At 35.5% G+C, this 19,303-nt stretch overlaps 1 protein-coding gene across 1 annotated transcript in view; it reads left to right on the top strand.

Moving 5' to 3' along the window:
* Positions 1 to 1,527: 1,527 nt before the first annotated feature.
* The window catches only part of tp73 (tumor protein p73), a 33,393-nt gene continuing 15,617 nt past the window's right edge, over positions 1,528 to 19,303 (top strand). Inside the window, exons 1-2 of the mRNA XM_016286311.1 lie at positions 1,528 to 1,566; positions 6,147 to 6,392. Of these exons, the coding sequence (XP_016141797.1) occupies positions 1,528 to 1,566; positions 6,147 to 6,392 (285 nt within the window). The remainder of the gene's footprint in view (positions 1,567 to 6,146; positions 6,393 to 19,303) is intronic.

Genomic DNA, 19,303 nt, shown 5'->3' with positions numbered 1-19,303 from the left:
GTTTGAGCGGAGGCTGTAGCGGGAGCTTGTGATGCCTTAATTAGACAGAAAAGCCAAGCCTGGAACATGCCACCTGCTCCTGCCTCCCATCTGGGGCGCACACGCTGGGAAACAGAGAGCAGGAGACAGGGATGGAGAGATGGACACACGGCGACTCACAAAGTCTAACGCCAAAACCAAAATAAATAATGTAGTCTTATTATTTCCATATAAGAAAGAAGAAATTATATTATGCATTAAAAAGGCAGCCTATTTTAGGAGCATTAGGATTGTTACAAGACATTTAAGCGCATTTCCCCCTATTCTCATTATCTGAACATTATCCTTTTTTTGTCATTTCCGTTATTTTAAATCGTGATTCTCATTTGATTCTTATTACTGTAATATAGTTTTTTTTTTATGTGATAATAAAAATAATTAAAACAACATAAATTAAAGTGCTGTGTGTGTGCACATTAAATGAGAAATTAAATGCATTAAAAATGCAAAATGCAACAAAATCATTATTGTATTATATATATATATATATATATATATATATATATAGGCCTATATAATACAATTGATAATATAATAATGATTTTGTTGCATTTTTAATGCATTTAATTTTTCATTTAATGAGAATTGTGGAAATGTGCTTAAATATAGCTGTAATGCAAAACAAACAAGCAAAAAAAAAAAAAAAGCATAATTGTCCTAAAATGGCATATAATATAATATAGCCTGTCCTAATATATTTTATTGACCTAATATAGCCTGTCCTAATATATTTTAATTATTATTAGTATTACTATTATTTTTAGTTTGGGGTGAAATATGATCCAAACGTGTTTTTGACTGGTTTTGTCAAATGCGTTTAATATGTGCGCTGCTTTGCAGTGTCTATATTGCTCAGTTTCTGCATCAATAGTTCCAGAATTCTGTAAATGATCTGTTCTAGGTTGTATGGATTTTTTTTCTCCTTATTGAGATGTTTTGGTTGTTCACTTTGGGCTTGGACAAGCATTTTCAAGATCGTATTGATTTGCAGATGTTTGTTTTTCACTTATGGGAAATTGCTCCAACCAGTTTGTAATCTCTTTTTTGTTTTTCTAGCAGTGAACAGTGTAGGTCATTTCAAAAATAATAAATAAATATATATATATATATATATATCAAAATCTAACCATACCGCCTTGAAAAAAGTGGTATAGTGTAAAAGACAAGTGGGCAAGTCCAGGCCTGCTTTTTAAGTTAATGAATAGTCATGAGGCCAAAAAGTGGGAGGGGCAAAGATTTGTTGTTGGCTGCATCTAGAAGCTGACAGGGCAAAGAGAACTGGCGGAAAATCAGAAAAAGCGACTCGGAGTGTGTTACCTGTCCTGGAGTTGTTGTGTCAAGTTAGTTTTACTGGGAGCGTCTAAAGTGAAGACGTGAGACGTGAAGAACTGAGAATTGCAGAACTCACCTGTGTTTTGGGTGAGGTCACATGACCAAACAGGTGGGAGAATCTCCCCTGTCTTTTGCCTGCCCAGCGGGATCGCTACGATGCTGTGTGTCGGTGACCTGCCTCGTTACTACAGCACGGTAGGTGAGCAGTTTCTGAACCATTCCATTGATTATTCAGGAGCAATATTCTTTCTTTGCTCACTGTCTTCCAGATTCATTGTGCCTGACTTAAAACTTTAGAGACCATTATTTCATTTTTTATTTTATTTTATTTCTTATTAATCATTATATTAAATTACATTTATAAATGGATCTTCTATGACACATCTGTTAAAATACCAGTCTGTTTTTTTTACTAGGTCTTCAATTCGAGGTTTATCTGTAATTCATTTGCAAATAATAATTTGATTATAACTGATTGTAATATACAACTTACAGTAGCTACTATTATAAATCGCACAGATGCGCTTGTAAATGCTTCAAAACTTAATTTTGAATGATCCTCGAAAATGGCTTTTATATGAACACTTTAAAAAAATCATTTGGACATCTTCATGTGTTATTAATGTGAGATGAAACGTGTGATGCTGCTCGATAGGAAACCTTCAGCGGTTTTAATGCTATAGCTGCAGTAGACACCTGTTGATGTTCATTTCTGTGCACAACTTTGGTTTTGCTTTGATTCATTCTAGAGGGATGAGAGAAATATTGCAACATGCAACATTTTGATATTTTGCAGTTTAGTTCAGCCATCTCACACCTGTTAGCAAAGTCCAGAACATCTACTTAAGTTCATCAGGTTATTATCAGGATTCAACAGAGCAGTTTTAAATAGCTGTAGTGATGTCAGTCCTTTCAGTTTGCAGCAGAGGGTGCTGTTTTTTCATGTTAGTGCTGGAAACATTTCTGCAGCTCACTGACACATCTGCATACTGCTTACTATGTTGTGGCAAAATCTGTCAGATATACTTTGAAATATATTATGTATAATATACTGTATAAAGACTTGTGGTCACATACAGTAGTTCATTGAACATGTTATAACACTATATGGGGTAAGTTGTCACAGTAAACCTGCCATTAAACACCTTATTACAGGCTTTACAGCAAAAAAACATTAATAAATCATACACAAAAAAAGCAAAAACATTTATTGTATAATGTATGCATTTATAACTTTTAAAACGCATGTGACAATATGCCCCAAGTTGCCCAACTTTTAAAATCTGCCTTCATTATGTAGTTGAATCTGGTTTGAATGAATGTCAGTGTGGCTGTCAGTTATAGTGAAAGCATATTGACATTTCTTCATGATATGGATGTTAGTTTAAAGGAGAATTCATTCATTATGTACAGATAGACTGAGAGAGAGCGAGAGAGAGAGAGAGAGAGAGCGAGCGAGTGAGCATGTCTGTGCAAAAATGAAATGATGAAGCATTTACTCACAACACACATACACAAACTCTCTCTTTCTATCTCTTTCTCTCTTTCTCTCTCTCTCTCTCTCTCACACACACACACACAACAATGCTTCTGTTCTGTTTCAACTTGTCACAGAGCATGTTTAGACTTACTGATGAGGCACACCTGTGTGTGTGTGTGTGTGTGGTAGACTCTGAGACAGCGTTTCTCACATTTTATTGTACACCTTAAGATCATTTATGGAAAGCACCCTATGTGAGGCAAAAACTAAGTTCAGAAATCTATTAGAAATCTCTTACGGGGATATAGATTACACTGATACAATGCAAGTATCACATTTAGCATGAATGATTCTTCAAAGCATGCAGCTTGCTGAGGAGAGATATGGCTTGTAGTGGTCAGATATGCAATTTTCTCCTGGTGCATGATAAATCAGATGGAAAATTACATTTACACTGAAGTAGAGACATGGAAATGTGTGTTAGGCTTTTGACTTGGGCCAGTAGATAATCACTTAGAAAAAACCGTAGCAACTCTCAGCAGCATTTCAGTGTTGAATTCTGCAGGAAGCACCCCGTGGTTCTAGTTTTCAGTTAATTGCATTTTGAAAAACTCATCTGTGTACCTTTAAACCCTTTGCTTCATCTGTAGCTCTCTTTTCCGCTGTGCTTGCTTGAATGGTGTTATTCACGCAGGCAGGGTCTTGAGAAAGCATCTTCCGGCAAGTATATACTTGTGCAGGTGTTGTCTGACTGCCGATATGCCATAATTAGGACAATGTGTGGTTTCTGACCTCCGTCCCTCTGGACTCCACCTGCTCTGGCTCCCCGTGTCCACAAGGATCAGGACTCATCAGGTGATAACGTCTCAAGCTGAGCAGACTTTGCGAGATGAGCGTTTTACTCACTTTGGTTTCTGTGGGTTCGTCAGTGTGTCGTTTGACAGCCGAGGACATGTGATTCTGTCAGTTTGGACAATGTACTGTGTGAAAAAGAAGGTAAAGACTTTTCTCTTTGCTTGACTTGTGTTGCAGTTTGGCTATCTCATTTCACAGGCTTCTGATTGGTCCACAGGTTTTGTGGGAATCATTACCCATCATGCTTTTTACCTGAACTTTGAGCTATTCTATCAAAACATGTCTGCATGAATCAAGTGGTAATGTTAGTATTTCTGATTTATTTGCTTTTATTTTTTGAGGTTTTGGTGGTCATTTTATGTCATATTTATATAATAACAGTGTAAAGTAGATTTGATTTCTGTAAAAGCTTCTGCATTGATGCTAGAGTTTTGTGCTGGCTTGGATGTTGCTAAGGTGTTCGTTTGGTGGTTTCTTACTGGCCCAAGATGAAAGATCCCAGCCAAAGTCTCTCTGATATTGTGGTTTTTAGATATGACTCTGGCTTCCAAGTCTGATTTTTTTTTTCCCCACATTTTTTACATTTTGTAGTTAAAAATCGTAAGTCTGATAACTCAGAAAAGTAATAACTCACCTCTCTTCAACAAACTGCGTAATTCATTTATGTCCATGCAAATGTATAGAAGCCTGTTTCTGCCACTGAATAAAAAATAAGGAAGTTAATTGTCACTTTTTATCACACAATTCGGAGAAAAAAAGTCAGAATTGTGAGATATCTACATTAAATTGCAAGTCAGAACTCAAAATTGCGTGATATAAACTTGCAATTGTGACTTTTTCTGAGTTGCAATATATAAACTCACAATCACGAGTTATACAGTCAGTATAAAATGTATTTCTCAGAACTGCAAATTTAAATCTTGCAATTCTGACTGTATAACTCGTGATTGTGAGTTTATATATTGCAACTCAGAAAAAGTCACAATTGCAAGTTTATATCACGCAATTTTGAGTTCTGACTTCAATTGCAAGTTATAAAGTCAGAACTCAAAACTGCGCGATATAAACTTGCAATGCTGACTTTATAACAAGCCATTTAAAAAGAAAAAGTCAGAATTGCGAGAGAAAAAGTCAATAAAAAGTTCTTCAGTGGCGGAAACGGGCTTCCATACAAATAATATGGGACAATTAAAAAAACAAAATAACTAAGTATGAATGATAGTGATGCTAACAGTTCTAAACTTAAATGATTGTGATTTTAACAGTAAAAGACTGTACAAATTCTACAGTAAAAACCTGTAAATTGGTTAACGGTAAGTTTCCATACTATATACGGTGAATAAATGTAATTACATTTAATGTAATTTTACAGTAAAATACTGTTACAAATACGGTTTTTGGAAGTGAAAAAGAAAAAACGTAAATGGACACTCCCAGAATTCCCTGCATGACACTTCATATTTGAAGTTTTTTTGTTGAAATAACGAATAATTCTTCTTAGTTTTTTGTCAGTTGTGTACATTAGGGTTTTATCTTACATCTAATGTTGTTAAATAATAATGATGTTATTGCATTATTTCAGTATCATGTGTGTCACCATGATGGTGTTTAGTGTTTGTGTGAATGACACTGTGCACCTTCTATATATAAGCAGTGTCCTCCTCAGCTCGTAGAAAAGCTGTTTGTGATGAGCTTTGGTTCATCGTGTGACTTTCTCATCACCACCAGTTTTTGGTGGTTATCAGTGCATTACAATGCTTCAAAACAGATATTAGCACTTCAATATGTTGGTTTATTAATATTACATCCATTAATGAAATACGGTATTTAATTGTGAATTTAAAATGTTGCTACCATATTTTTTACGGTGAAGTTCTGGCAACCACAGCTGCCGGTATTTTACTGTAAATGTCACAGATTTTCTTTATCTTTTTTTACAGTGTATGCTATAAATATTCAGAATGCATGGAAATGTGAAACAAATAAAACACAACAAAGAAAATGTCTATGTTTGAGGACTTTGAACTCATCAAAAGCATGAAAATTCAGGGTTTGTTACCAAATTAGCTGATGTTATCATGTCATTATTTCTTTGTCCAGCTGAGCTTTACTTTTAACGCATCTGTTGAGCTCTACTTCTAGTCATCGTTTATGAGTTGTGGGCATGATCTGTGAGTTTTGTGTTTGGAAGTTAGAGAAGAGAATGGCAGGCAATTAGACATTGAACAGATTAAGGTTGTCTTTTGTAAGCCTGGAGGCTTGACTACCTCTCGTATGTCCCGATGTTGTGTACCTAGAGCTTTAGAAGTGGAGTGGATGGAGTCTTATCTCCTCCCTCTTTCCCTCAAAGTCAACTTTCTGCCTCCCTCCTTCACCTGTCTCCCTCCCTCCCACTCCTCTACCTGTCTCACCCTCCTTCTCTTTCTGCCTTTCCTCTCAGTCTCAGTACAGCCTACTGAGCAGCAGTATGGAACAAGGTTTGGGGAACAGAGCAGCGTCTACCAGTCCCTACAGCTCAGAGACCACCTCCAACGTGCCAACGCCGTCACCCTACTCCCAGCCAAACTCGACCTTCGAGGCCATGTCTCCAGCCCCGGCCATCCCCTCCAACACTGACTACCCCGGGCCGCACAACTTCGAGGTCACCTTCCAGCAGTCGAGCACCGCCAAGTCAGCCACCTGGACGGTGAGTACGGCGTCTCGGTTGTGGTGCAACCGTATCACGTGAGCTCCTCGTGAGCCCGTGCACACACAGTTCTTTTCCCACACTCACTGACGATTTTGCTCACAATGTGCAGGCATGAGTTTTACTCTTCTTCAGTTGCTTGTTTGCCCTTTCTTCACTGTCTGTTTTTGGCGGCTCATTTTCAAGACTCTCATTTTGGCGGCGTTCCCGCTTTGTTCCTCTTTTTCAACGTGCTTCTTAGAATTAAACATCGTAGTTTAAATGAAATTTCAAGCAGTGTCCTGTGGTGTGACATGCTGTTGTTCTCCATATAACCTACCCTGCTGTTAAAAAGTTTGGAGACTGTACGATTTTTAAACGTTTTTGAAAGAAAATTCTTATGGTCATGGTCGGAGGCTGCATTTATATGAGTAAAAATACAGTAAAAACAGTAATATTGTGAAATATTATTACAATTTAAAAAAGCTCTTTACTTTGTCAAATATAATAAACTAGAAATGCATTCATGTGATGGTGAAAAGCTGAATTTTCAGCATCATTACTCCAGTCTCCAGTGTCACATGATCCTTCAGAAATCATTCTATTTTGTGGAAACTGTGATTTTTATTTTCTCTCAAGATTCTTTGATGAAACAGTATATTTAAATATATTTCTTATATTTATATGCATATTTAAAAAAAATAAATAAAGAATGGAAAAGTCTTCACTGTCACTTTTGATGTAGTTAAAGCATCCTTGCCGAATAAAAGTAAAGAAAAATCTTACTGACCCCAAACTCGTGAACCGTATTGTATATCGTAGTATATATATTTTAAATAATTCTTATATTAGCAGTTTTAGGACCTCATTTAGATTGAAAAGTTTTTAGGAATTTTATGAGCTGCAAAATAAACTATTGTTGAAAATTGTGAAAATGAAAAATTAGACGACAATTAACAGCATCTGAAATATATTCCTGCTCTTCAACATACATATAAATTAAAACGTGATGTTAAAAGAATAAGGCAAGTCTAATTGCATGCACTTTTATGATTGTAGTTTTAAAAGGAAACTGCTACAGACTGTTCTCAGCGCTGTCTTTGAGCTACAATAATTCAAAAAGTGCAAAACCTTTATATTTAGCGTCAGTTTAGTTTGTCTTATCAAAAACGCTATGAATTTTGAAATTCCTTAGTAAACCCTTTAAATGACAGAATCATCAAGTTTAATTCTTTAGTGCATTTAATGTTGTGTTTACATGTTTGCTTTGGCTTTTAGAATTTGTTGGAGCTCAAAGCAATTTATTCTCAAACTATAAAGATCTTGCACAATAACCTGTTTTGTTACCATTTGCACATGATTCGTCTTAAAATGTAAGGTAACTAATGAAACTTGGGAGGTGAATTTTCCTTGTGCGCCTTAATGCTATGGCATTGCTATGGTATATAATAGCAGTAAGGTGTTTTTAGCATGTATAGATGTGCAGTTGCTAGGGTCTTCTGAGTGGTTGCTAGTGCATTGCTTGGTGGTTGCTTACAGAATTATTAACTTCAAGTTATGGGTTAGTTCAGATCTGTATATGAGGGATAGTACTCATAAGGTTTTTCTTAAACAAAGTGCATCCACACAGGAAAAGAATCACAGTAATGTCAAGCAGAGGAGCTTGAAACCAGAGCAGTCCGTGTTTTCCCCGAAGTCCAAAGGTGCTACATCAGTCTGTCATGAAGATGACCCTCTGAAACAGGAGATGGGGCTCTTTCCTGTGTGGGCTGTTTGTTGGATGAAGTCAAGCGTGAGGCTTGGTCTCTTGACTTTCTGTGGACGTGTAAGGTGATAGCGGTCCCAGGAAGGTGAGTGCTATGGCCATCACTCAGTGTCGGCCTGTGAAGACTGTCACCTCTGACGCGCCACGTTCCACTCCATTCTCAAAGACCAGGCCCCTGTGAGCAACAATAACAGCAGGATAAGCTTTTAAAATGGGCATAAGTGGAGTTTGCAGCACAGATTGCTGTTTACGTTTTAGGATAAGAGAAGCAGGCCCTACATTTGAGTGTGTTTGGCTCCTTAGCTAGCGCCATATATATAATGATACTGTGTTACATACTATCTTGTTTTCTCTATATTAAATCTTCATGCATGTGGGAATGTTCTTTGCATAGTGGATCAAAATTTCGGATTGGTCTAGATTTAACTAACCATCATACGTTTTCAGGATTTTGAGCTTTCGACTCAAAGTGTGCATGAAATGAATTAAAATATTAATGTCAGCATTTCTGATCAAAACTGTCAGTTGTTTCCATATGACATTACTTCAGTCAATGAAGACTAGAAATAATGTTTAGAAAGGACTTTCTAAACAATGTAGAAATAATGTTTAACTTTTTCTTCTGTGGTACATAAAATATGTTTTTTTTATTTTTTTTTATTGTCTTATTGATTTAGTTTTTTTTGTCCATGGAACCAACATTCTTAATTTTTTAAAAATCTTTTGTGTTCAGCAGAAAAAAGAAAGAAATGCAGGTTTGAAAACAACATGAGAGTGAGTAAATCATTTTTGGGTGAAGTATGCACCCAGAAGTTTGAAGAATTTTGAAAATTTGCACATATAAAAAAAAAAAAATCTAAATATAATTTCTGCAATGGCATTCATCTCTGAAGACTTTTGCATGATTCTGCATGAAAATGATGCTCCATGCCACTAGTTGTCAGTAAGTCCAAGATGATTGCTGTAGTGCAACATAAACAATAAAAAAATTATTAAGTGCACCTTTAAAGGGGACGCATTTTTGTTTATTTGGCAGTGGCTGATATGATAGAAGTCACTTACTATGACACTTACTAGTGCTGATGCAGCAAACAAAGTAGGTTACCAATATGCCATTGTGGAAATATCTCATTGTCCCATGATTTATTCATTCCACAACCCCAAGAATCCAATAACAGTAGGGTTATCGAGATTAAGAAAGTACTATTCAGCTGATCATGTGACAGCAGCTCGTGGGCCTCCATGTTAAAAATAATCATTTAGAGTACTGATATATGCTGAGTCTTCATATAATGTGAGTGGACATTACTTTAGACATACTTTTCAGTTTTGTTTGCGATCCCATAGGAGAACCATTTTTTTTTGGTTCCCCAAAAACCTTTCAATAAACAGTTCTTAAAAGAACCACTTTTTCTTAGAGAACATTTTAACAATCTAAAGAACCGTTTTACTATAAAGAACCTTTTGTGCAATGGAAAGGTTCCATGGATGTTAAACGTTCTTCATGGAACCATCAATGGCAATAAATAACTTTTAAATTATTTAAAAAATAAATAACTTCTACTTGCGCCAACGCAAACTGTCTTTTGGCGTTAAAATAGTACTGTGTCAGGATTTACTAAAGACGCGCAGAGAAGAATTAGCGCTGAAAAGGCGTGGACAGTTATTTTTGTGCCTAAACTGTTTGAATATGCATTTGTAGGAGTTTCCCTTTTAGACACAAAATTTATGGGAGGAAAGAATTCAAATGAACCACGCAACGCAATTTACTAACATTTGCGCTCGTCAAATTACTGGTATTTGCGCAATTTTTTAACGTCCAAAAAAAGCATGTCTTAAACTATTTTGCGCCTCTGTGTCGTAAGTAGATCACCTGCAACTGATGGGCATCAGCTCTGCATTCAATCTGCGCTGCGCTTGGTATATTGCATTGGTCGATATGTAAATGAGATGATGTGTCGGTGTTCTTTAATTTGTGCATCGTTAGTAAATCACCCGCAGAAATTTCCACGCCCATCATTGCTGTTTTGGAATTGCGCTCTCGCCCTAATTTGCCCTGTTTAGTAAAACTGGTCCTTGGTGTCTTCACCCCACAAATTGAAGGCAGATTTCAAAGTAGATTCAGAAATGAGTATAGGTTCTTCTATATAAAGAAACATTTCCAAAGGTGGCTGTACGGGAGGAAGATTCTCTTGCATTTGATTGGACAGAAATATCTTTACGATCGTAAATGCAAGATGACTCATCAATATGTTTGATCTGTTTTCCTGGAGCAGAAAAAAAAGTTACATCTGATCTTAAAAAAATAAGACAAAGAAAAGCCACATCTGATTCATTTAAAGAATATCATGGATTCCACGCCTTTTTTGTAACTCCAGAACATCTACTAGATGCAAATGTCCATCACAGGACGACAAGAAGCTGCTTGCCTTGCTACTTTTATTTATTTACTTTCTTTGCGACAGCTTTCGTTTTCACTCTGCCACCCACTCTAAAGACCATTAAATTGTTTACTTTATCCTCCAAAAGAAACGGAGAAAGGGAGAAATGGCTCAGGATTATTGTCAAGTTATGTGGAATGCCAGTGTAACCTCAAACTCGGGGGAATTTCCAGGCGTAATACAAAGGCTTGCAGGCTGAGGATATCTGGGATTACTGTGTAAGGGGTAAGTGAGTCATTGTGTGGCGAACTGAAGGGTTAAAGCATGATGCTCTTGGGTTTGTGTAGCCTCGGGATGCTTTGGGAGAGGCATGGGGGCATTTTGACTGTAATCTACTTGATCCGCAGTGGGCTTCTCACCGCTACCTGAAACAACATTCCTCTCAGCCAGCCTCACGGATGAACCTTTCGTACATTCTGTGTTGCACAATCACCTGTGTTAGAATTGCCGTGGTAATGTTTCCTCACTCACACGAATCCTTCTGGCTTTGATGTCTGCCAATAATTTTGCTTGTATTCATTGTTTTAATAAACCGCATGTCATGTCACAGGGCTTTCACACAACCTGCTTAAAGGAGTATATGAGTGACATGCACACATTTACTCGTGTTAATTCACATGTTCTTTCTTCAGTATGACACAAAAGAAGAGTCTTAACTGCTCTTTTCCATACAACTGATGTGTATTGCTATACTGAAATAGTATTATTAGCTTTCTTTTTATTATAATTTTTTACATTTTCAGTTTCATTTTTTGTTTTGTTTTAAGTTTTATTAATTGTGTTATGCCACTTTTTATTTATTTTCTTGTTCTTTAAAAAAAAAGATATTTAGCTTTTATTTATTTGATAATACTTTTTTTATTTTATTTATTTCTAATTTTCATTTTTTTAAGTGCAAGTTGTGTCTGTTATGTTTATATTTCATTTCATTTCAATTTATGAAAATATTTGTAATAATTTTAGTTTTAGTTTAGTAAACAATAACAGCACTGACGGGGACCGTGGAATGAATGAATGTAGTCCATACTACATGTGCACTACATTTCAAGTCTTCTGAAGCCATACAATAGCTTCAGAAGCAACTGGAAGTTTTAATCTTTATTTGTTGCACACATTCATATTGGTAGCAGCTTTTAAATCTCATTTGCATTTGTGCATATTCAGAATTGGCACATCAAGACATGTTACACCAGTAGGGGAAGATTTTTAAGAAATAATCATTTCAATTTTAGTCATTTCATCACTTGGAGATCATATGGTTTCAGAAGATATCAGAACAGTGCATTTATGAAGCCATATCATAATTTTTTTCTCTCTCATTACCATTCATTTTCAGGAGGCAGGCAAGGCATTCTACAAAATAACTACTTTTGTGTTGAATGGAAGAAAGACATTTATACAGGAGGTTTGGAACAGTTTGAGGGTGAATAATTGTAACAGATTTTTTTTTTCATTCAAATACTTTCCTTCTTATCATTCTCTGCTTTTATTTAGTAATAATAAATAAGATCGTAGGCAGTAATGCTCAAAGTCGACCAGTGTATCAGTGTAGAGTTCAGGGTCCACGTCTCTGTCCTTGGTTCTGAAGTCCTTCTGTTCATTCAGCTGCACTCCTCAGATGACCTTGTGCGAGCTCCTAAAGCTGGGGCTTTTTTCATCGCTGAAAAGGTTTTAAGGTCATTTTCTGCTATCTTCCTGAATCATGTCTGGGCCTTTGCCTCTGTCTTTTTAGGCCCCGATTATGGTATGATATCACCGAGTGAATCATAAAAACAAATTGCGTGTTAGGGATAACTGTTTAAAGGCTCGCTCTCGAACGCACATTATAGGCTTAAAGCAGGAGCTGTCATAAGGGATGAAAATGAGTTCTGACACCTCAGCTTTTCCAATAAAGACCCCCACACTTTTTTTCACTGTTGGCATATAAGTAGGGCAAGTCTGAGCACGTATTTGCTTCTGGAGCATTTGAGGCTGCTCTTCTTAGCTTTTACCCTCACAGTCAGCGAGCGGGTCTAAACACGGGCCGAAGCCAGCACATCCTTCCTCTCAAAATGACAAAACACACACATTTGCTGAGATTTCATACAAATGTGCAGGCACACAGACTGCACTATATTTGTTCATTTTTAAATATAAAATCGATTGGTCCTTCAATAATTTTTCTAGTTTGGGTTTGACTCGTTTTCTATGAACCTAAAATGATAGTTCACCCAAAAATGGAAAAATCATGCAAAATCATCTTTCTTGCATAGACCAAAAAATAAAAATAAACAAATAAAAAATTGTCAGATTGTCAGAACTTAGGGACAGCTGTTCACTTTCATTGTGTGGAAAAGAGCATCTTGGACATTATGCCAAATGTATCAGTCACATCATCCATAATATATTTTTTTACTTGAACTTTTCCTTATGCAATTTTAACCTCAAATGTTGCTCAAAAATGTCTTGTCAATTATTCAGTTTCTGAATTCAGAGATCTGAAATTAAACTGAAACATGCAAAAGCAAAAGGGTTTTCCCTTTAAATTACAGTTTGGAAAGAAATGTTTCTTTGGGTTCTAAAGTTGAATATTTGAATTGTTTTGAAGAAAAAAAAAAGTTCTGCCCCTCCCTGTGAAGAATACTTGTTTCAACATGTCAGCAAACAGCAGCCAGCTCCAAAATATGATTCTCCAAAAATATGGAAATCGGTTATGTACTCTGAGCTCAGACGAGGCTCAAACAGACTTTAAGTGAATCGGAAAAACTTGAGAATAAATGTCATCAATGTGCTGTAAAAATACAAAAATATTAGTTTTGATATGATATGGAGAAAAACTAAATAAGGCTATTTTTTAGAGATATCATTTTCCTCTAAGAAATATTCCAAGAACAATAAAAAAAAAAAAAAACTGTTTTTGTCTGTACAATGAAAGTAAGTGGGGTCCAAAACAACACTGTGGGCATTGGACATTTTTCAAAATTTCTTCTTTTGTGTTCCACAAAACAGATTCTTACAGGAATGACATGAGAGTGAAAAAAATTATGGCATAATTTTTATTTTTGCCGAAAAAACTCATTGTAGCTCCTAAAAGAACAAAGAAAACCTCCAAAGAAAAAAACCCCCTCCTTGTTCATTTGAACTGTCTATGTTTATTCTAACTATTCTATTATTGTAATATGTTTTATATTACTGCAATATGTTTTCCTTCATCATGCACTTTAAGAATTAAAATGATGAAGTCTTTATTACTATTTCATTTTTAAGGAACTTGAATTTTATTTCTTTATTTGCAGTGTGCAACTGTTTCTCGCAGCGTGTCTCGAGAGGAACAACGGAGCGGTAGCGTATGTGATGCTGGCTGCAATTTCACAGCCGTTAGCATAGGCAGCACATTTGTGAATTTATTGACGGAGATGGGGAGTTGGCTGAATTTGCGAGTGGCATGCTGAAACATGTCCATCAGGCTGTCAGACTCGTCATTATCACTTAGGCCGCCGAGCCTGCCCGAACGTGCGCCTTTCCAATGCTCACCTTCCTCCAGCCCATCATCTTATTCCACCGTACACTGTGTCTACACTGCAGGCGAGCGATGCAGCGCTGCCAGTGTAATCAAGCAAGCCGTCTACAAACCAAATGCGTGTTCCCTGCTTTGTTTTGCGTGCTTGCAATATAGAGGGCTTTGTTTTAAAATTATGAAATTATTATATTAAATGTAATATTATTTCACAGAATTTCACACATGTAGGTCCAGCTTTTGATAGTCCAGTTCACTGGGCTCTCGCTTGATTTGAGCCCTCAAGGATTCCTGTCCACGTCAGAGTTTTCTCTAGAGTGTAGAGCTTTTGTCTTTTCATGGATTACTGCAAAATACTTCAGGTTAAAGACTTAAAAAAAAAAACAAGGCTCCAATTAAAAGCAGAAAGGGTTCGTTCTGACCATCTGATGCCACACACGCTTAAAAATGGTTCTTTGTTGTATTTGTGGTTTCATGAAGAAACTTTAACATCCATGGAATCTTTCCACTGCACAAAAAGTTCTTTAGAGGAAAAAAAGAAGAAGTCTATTCTGACTCTAAAAATGTTCTTCGCAATAAGAAACAATGGTTGTTTTAAGAACATTGGTCCTTCAATAATTTTTCTAGTTTGGGTTTGACTCGTTTTCTATGAACCTAAAATGATAGTTCACCCAAAAATGGAAAAATCATGCAAAATCATCTTTCTTGCATAGACCAAAAAATAAAAATAAACAAATAAAAAATTGTCAGATTGTCAGAACTTAGGGACAGCTGTTCACTTTCATTGTGTGGAAAAGAGCATCTTGGACATTATGCCAAATGTATCAGTCACATCATCCATAATATATTTTTTTACTTGAACTTTTCCTTATGCAATTTTAACCTCAAATGTTGCTCAAAAATGTCTTGTCAATTATTCAGTTTCTGAATTCAGAGATCTGAAATTAAACTGAAACATGCAAAAGCAAAAGGGTTTTCCCTTTAAATTACAGTTTGGAAAGAAATGTTTCTTTGGGTTCTAAAGTTGAATATTTGAATTGTTTTGAAGAAAAAAAAAAGTTCTGCCCCTCCCTGTGAAGAATACTTGTTTCAACATGTCAGCAAACAGCAGCCAGCTCCAAAATATGATTCTCCAAAAATATGGAAATCGGTTATGTACTCTGAGCTCAGACGAGGCTCAAACAGACTTTAAGTGAATCGGAAAAACTTGAGAATAAATGTCATCAATGTGCTGTAAAAATACAAAAATATTAGTTTTGATATGATATGGAGAAAAACTAAATAAGGCTATTTTTTAGAGATATCATTTTCCTCTAAGAAATATTCCAAGAACAATAAAAAAAAAAAAAAACTGTTTTTGTCTGTACAATGAAAGTAAGTGGGGTCCAAAACAACACTGTGGGCATTCGACATTTTTCAAAATTTCTTCTTTTGTGTTCCACAAAACAGATTCTTACAGGAATGACATGAGAGTGAAAAAAATTATGGCATAATTTTTATTTTTGGCGAAAAAACTCATTGTAGCTCCTAAAAGAACAAAGAAAACCTCCAAAGAAAAAAACCCCCTCCTTGTTCATTTGAACTGTCTATGTTTATTCTAACTATTCTATTATTGTAATATGTTTTATATTACTGCAATATGTTTTCCTTCATCATGCACTTTAAGAATTAAAATGATGAAGTCTTTATTACTATTTCATTTTTAAGGAACTTGAATTTTATTTCTTTATTTGCAGTGTGCAACTGTTTCTCGCAGCGTGTCTCGAGAGGAACAACGGAGCGGTAGCGTATGTGATGCTGGCTGCAATTTCACAGCCGTTAGCATAGGCAGCACATTTGTGAATTTATTGACGGAGATGGGGAGTTGGCTGAATTTGCGAGTGGCATGCTGAAACATGTCCATCAGGCTGTCAGACTCGTCATTATCACTTAGGCCGCCGAGCCTGCCCGAACGTGCGCCTTTCCAATGCTCACCTTCCTCCAGCCCATCATCTTATTCCACCGTACACTGTGTCTACACTGCAGGCGAGCGATGCAGCGCTGCCAGTGTAATCAAGCAAGCCGTCTACAAACCAAATGCGTGTTCCCTGCTTTGTTTTGCGTGCTTGCAATATAGAGGGCTTTGTTTTAAAATTATGAAATTATTATATTAAATGTAATATTATTTCACAGAATTTCACACATGTAGGTCCAGCTTTTGATAGTCCAGTTCACTGGGCTCTCGCTTGATTTGAGCCCTCAAGGATTCCTGTCCACGTCAGAGTTTTCTCTAGAGTGTAGAGCTTTTGTCTTTTCATGGATTACTGCAAAATACTTCAGGTTAAAGACTTAAAAAAAAAACAAGGCTCCAATTAAAAGCAGAAAGGGTTCGTTCTGACCATCTGATGCCACACACGCTTAAAAATGGTTCTTTGTTGTATTTGTGGTTTCATGAAGAAACTTTAACATCCATGGAATCTTTCCACTGCACAAAAAGTTCTTTAGAGGAAAAAAAAACCAAGACCAAATACATTAACATTGTCATGTACATTACCATGCCAATCCCTCTGAGAGTTGTCATGACAGAACTGCAGTTAAACACTATATACACAGAGAAAAAAAATAGTATTACACTACTTTTACTGTAGATTTATGAGATTAGCAGGGAAATCACTTTGAGGGGTTTTTGTAGATTTTTCTGGAAATTGTAAACAAAGATACAGATTAATGATGAAACATTTGTAATGATAACTCAACACAAATTATGCCGTAACACTTTACTTGAAGGGGTGTGCATAAGACTGACATGACACCTACATAATATGACATGACACATGTCATGAATATGAAGGGTTTTTTATGCATGTTTATGACAACTGTCATTAAGTGTCATTCGCTCAGTTATGTCATTTTTAATGCAAAGATGACATTATTTGACCTAACCCTAACCTAACCCTACCCCTACCCTTACCCCTAACCATAGCCCATAACAAAGACATCTCAAACAATGTCATCTTTGCATTAAAAATTACATAACTGAGCGAATGACACTTAATGACAGTTGTCATAAACATGCATAAAAAACCTTCATATTCATGACGTGTGTCATGTCATTATTATGTAGGTGTCATGTCATGATTATGAAGGTGTCATGTCAGTCTTATGCACACCCCTTCAAGTAAAGTGTAACCAATTATGCTATGCGTTTATCATAGTGTTGATAAGTCATAGTCTCCGTGATATTCTTACTCTAAATATGACTCGCATCCTTCAAATAATATTGTGATATATTATGATATTAACTGCTATGTTATGAGATTATACATTTATCATCCACCATCCACCATCTTTATTCTTTAGCATCTTATAAGAAACTGAGTTCTGAAAAAGTAATTTATATCGCTCTAAAAAATGTTTAAGTTGTTTATTTTTCTCACATTTTACCTGCAACTATTTGCTGACATTGATTTGATCTTTTGTGTAATGTTTGACTTTTTATTACTTCATGAAAATATATATACTTAATTATTTCTAAAATATTTCTTATTTGCTTCTCCAAAACAAAATGAATTTCAACAAACAAGCAAACAAATGAAGTCGAGTATAAACAACCTAATTTAATCTTTAATAAATAATTCCATAATTTTTTTTTCTATTCTTTAGGTAACTTTTTGAGTAGGGCTGCACAATTAATCAAATTTCTAATCGCGATTACAATTATGCATGCCACAATTAGGTAATCGTTCAAAGCGGCAATTATTCGTTCAAAGTCCCCTTATGTTGTTCTGCACGCTTAAGAGGCGTTTTTTTCTTTCTGCATGTTATCTTAGGGGTTTTTCCATTGTTTTAATTTTAGTTTTCGTATAACATTATAATACCATTCATATTTTTACTTTTTTTATAATTTAAAGAAGAAACCAATCCGATGTATAGTTGACATTTGAGGCTTAATACTATAGAAAAGCACTAAAAGTTTTTCAGTTACACTCTTAAAAATAAAAGTGCTTCACGATGCCATAGAAGAACCTTTTAGTCTAAATGGTTCCATAAAGAACCTTCAACATCTGAAGAACCTTTCTGTTTCACAAAAGCTTCTTTGGGGCAAAAAAAGGTTCTTCAGATTATAAAAAGGTAAGAAAGAGATGGTTCTTTAAAGAACTTCTGACTGAATGATTCTTTGTGGAACCAAAAATGGTTCTTCTATGGCATCTCTGTGAAGAACCTTTTGAAGCACCTTTATTTTTAAGAGTGTAGAGTGTTTTCAGCTTGGTTATTTTCATATAAAAATACGGCATGCAGTTGCATCAAACAATGGTATAAACATCATTCAATGTAAATTGTGATAATCGTAATTAAGAATCGCAATTACAATTTCAAGGGAATAATCGACAATTATGATTTTTGTCATAATCGTGCAGCCCTAATTTTAAGTAATGATGCTTTGCAACTTTGGGCAGTGTTGCCATCGATGGGCAACAAGGTGAGACATCCAGACAGAAATTTGTTACCCATTCTCAATGGAAAAGTGCCCAAGCAACACTGCACAAAAAAAGTTGCGCTGTGTATCATCAGCCTTAGGTTCAGTCAGCTATTTTGGTTTTACAGTTAGGTTTGTTTAATTCTGACACTGAATTTGATTCTAATAGGATTTCAGACAGATCAGATGTCACTTGTACTATTTAAGTTAGACAACTTTATAATGTAGCTTTATGGGAAACACTTATGATTGTATAAAGTGCAAAGAGCAAACATTCAGCAAACAGTGTTCATGATATTTATTCTGTTGCAGCACCTGGCATACAATCTCCCTTTCATAAAATCTGAATCACATTAATACAAGTCTGCACAAAGCAGGCTTGTACATTTGGTTTTTGAGGGAATATTTGGGATGTCTTTATAGTTTTAGACAAGCTCTTACATGCTTGTGTGTGTGTGTGTGTGTGTGTGTGTGTAAAAGAAAGACCTCATCAGATGATGTCTTCACTTATAATCCGATGACTTGTCTTCATCTATAAAGAATCATATTTTTTAATATGTGTGGCCATTTAGTGTCATAAAGACCAATGTATTTCCATGACAGACCCAGGAACAAAGTGTTTTTTTTAGAAATAATATGCCTTTTTTTAAATCTTGGTTTCACTGTAAGCAGTGTTTCAAATGTTTATTTCTGTTATATATGTGTGTATATATATATATATATATATATATATATATATATGTGTGTATATATATATATATATATATATATATA

Source organism: Sinocyclocheilus grahami, unplaced genomic scaffold (assembly GCF_001515645.1).
Source record: "Sinocyclocheilus grahami isolate Dianchi unplaced genomic scaffold, SAMN03320097.WGS_v1.1 scaffold208.1, whole genome shotgun sequence".
Taxonomy (NCBI): Eukaryota; Metazoa; Chordata; class Actinopteri; order Cypriniformes; family Cyprinidae; genus Sinocyclocheilus; species Sinocyclocheilus grahami.
Note: the sequence above shows the minus strand (reverse complement) of the source record. Positions and strands in the feature narration are given on the sequence as shown.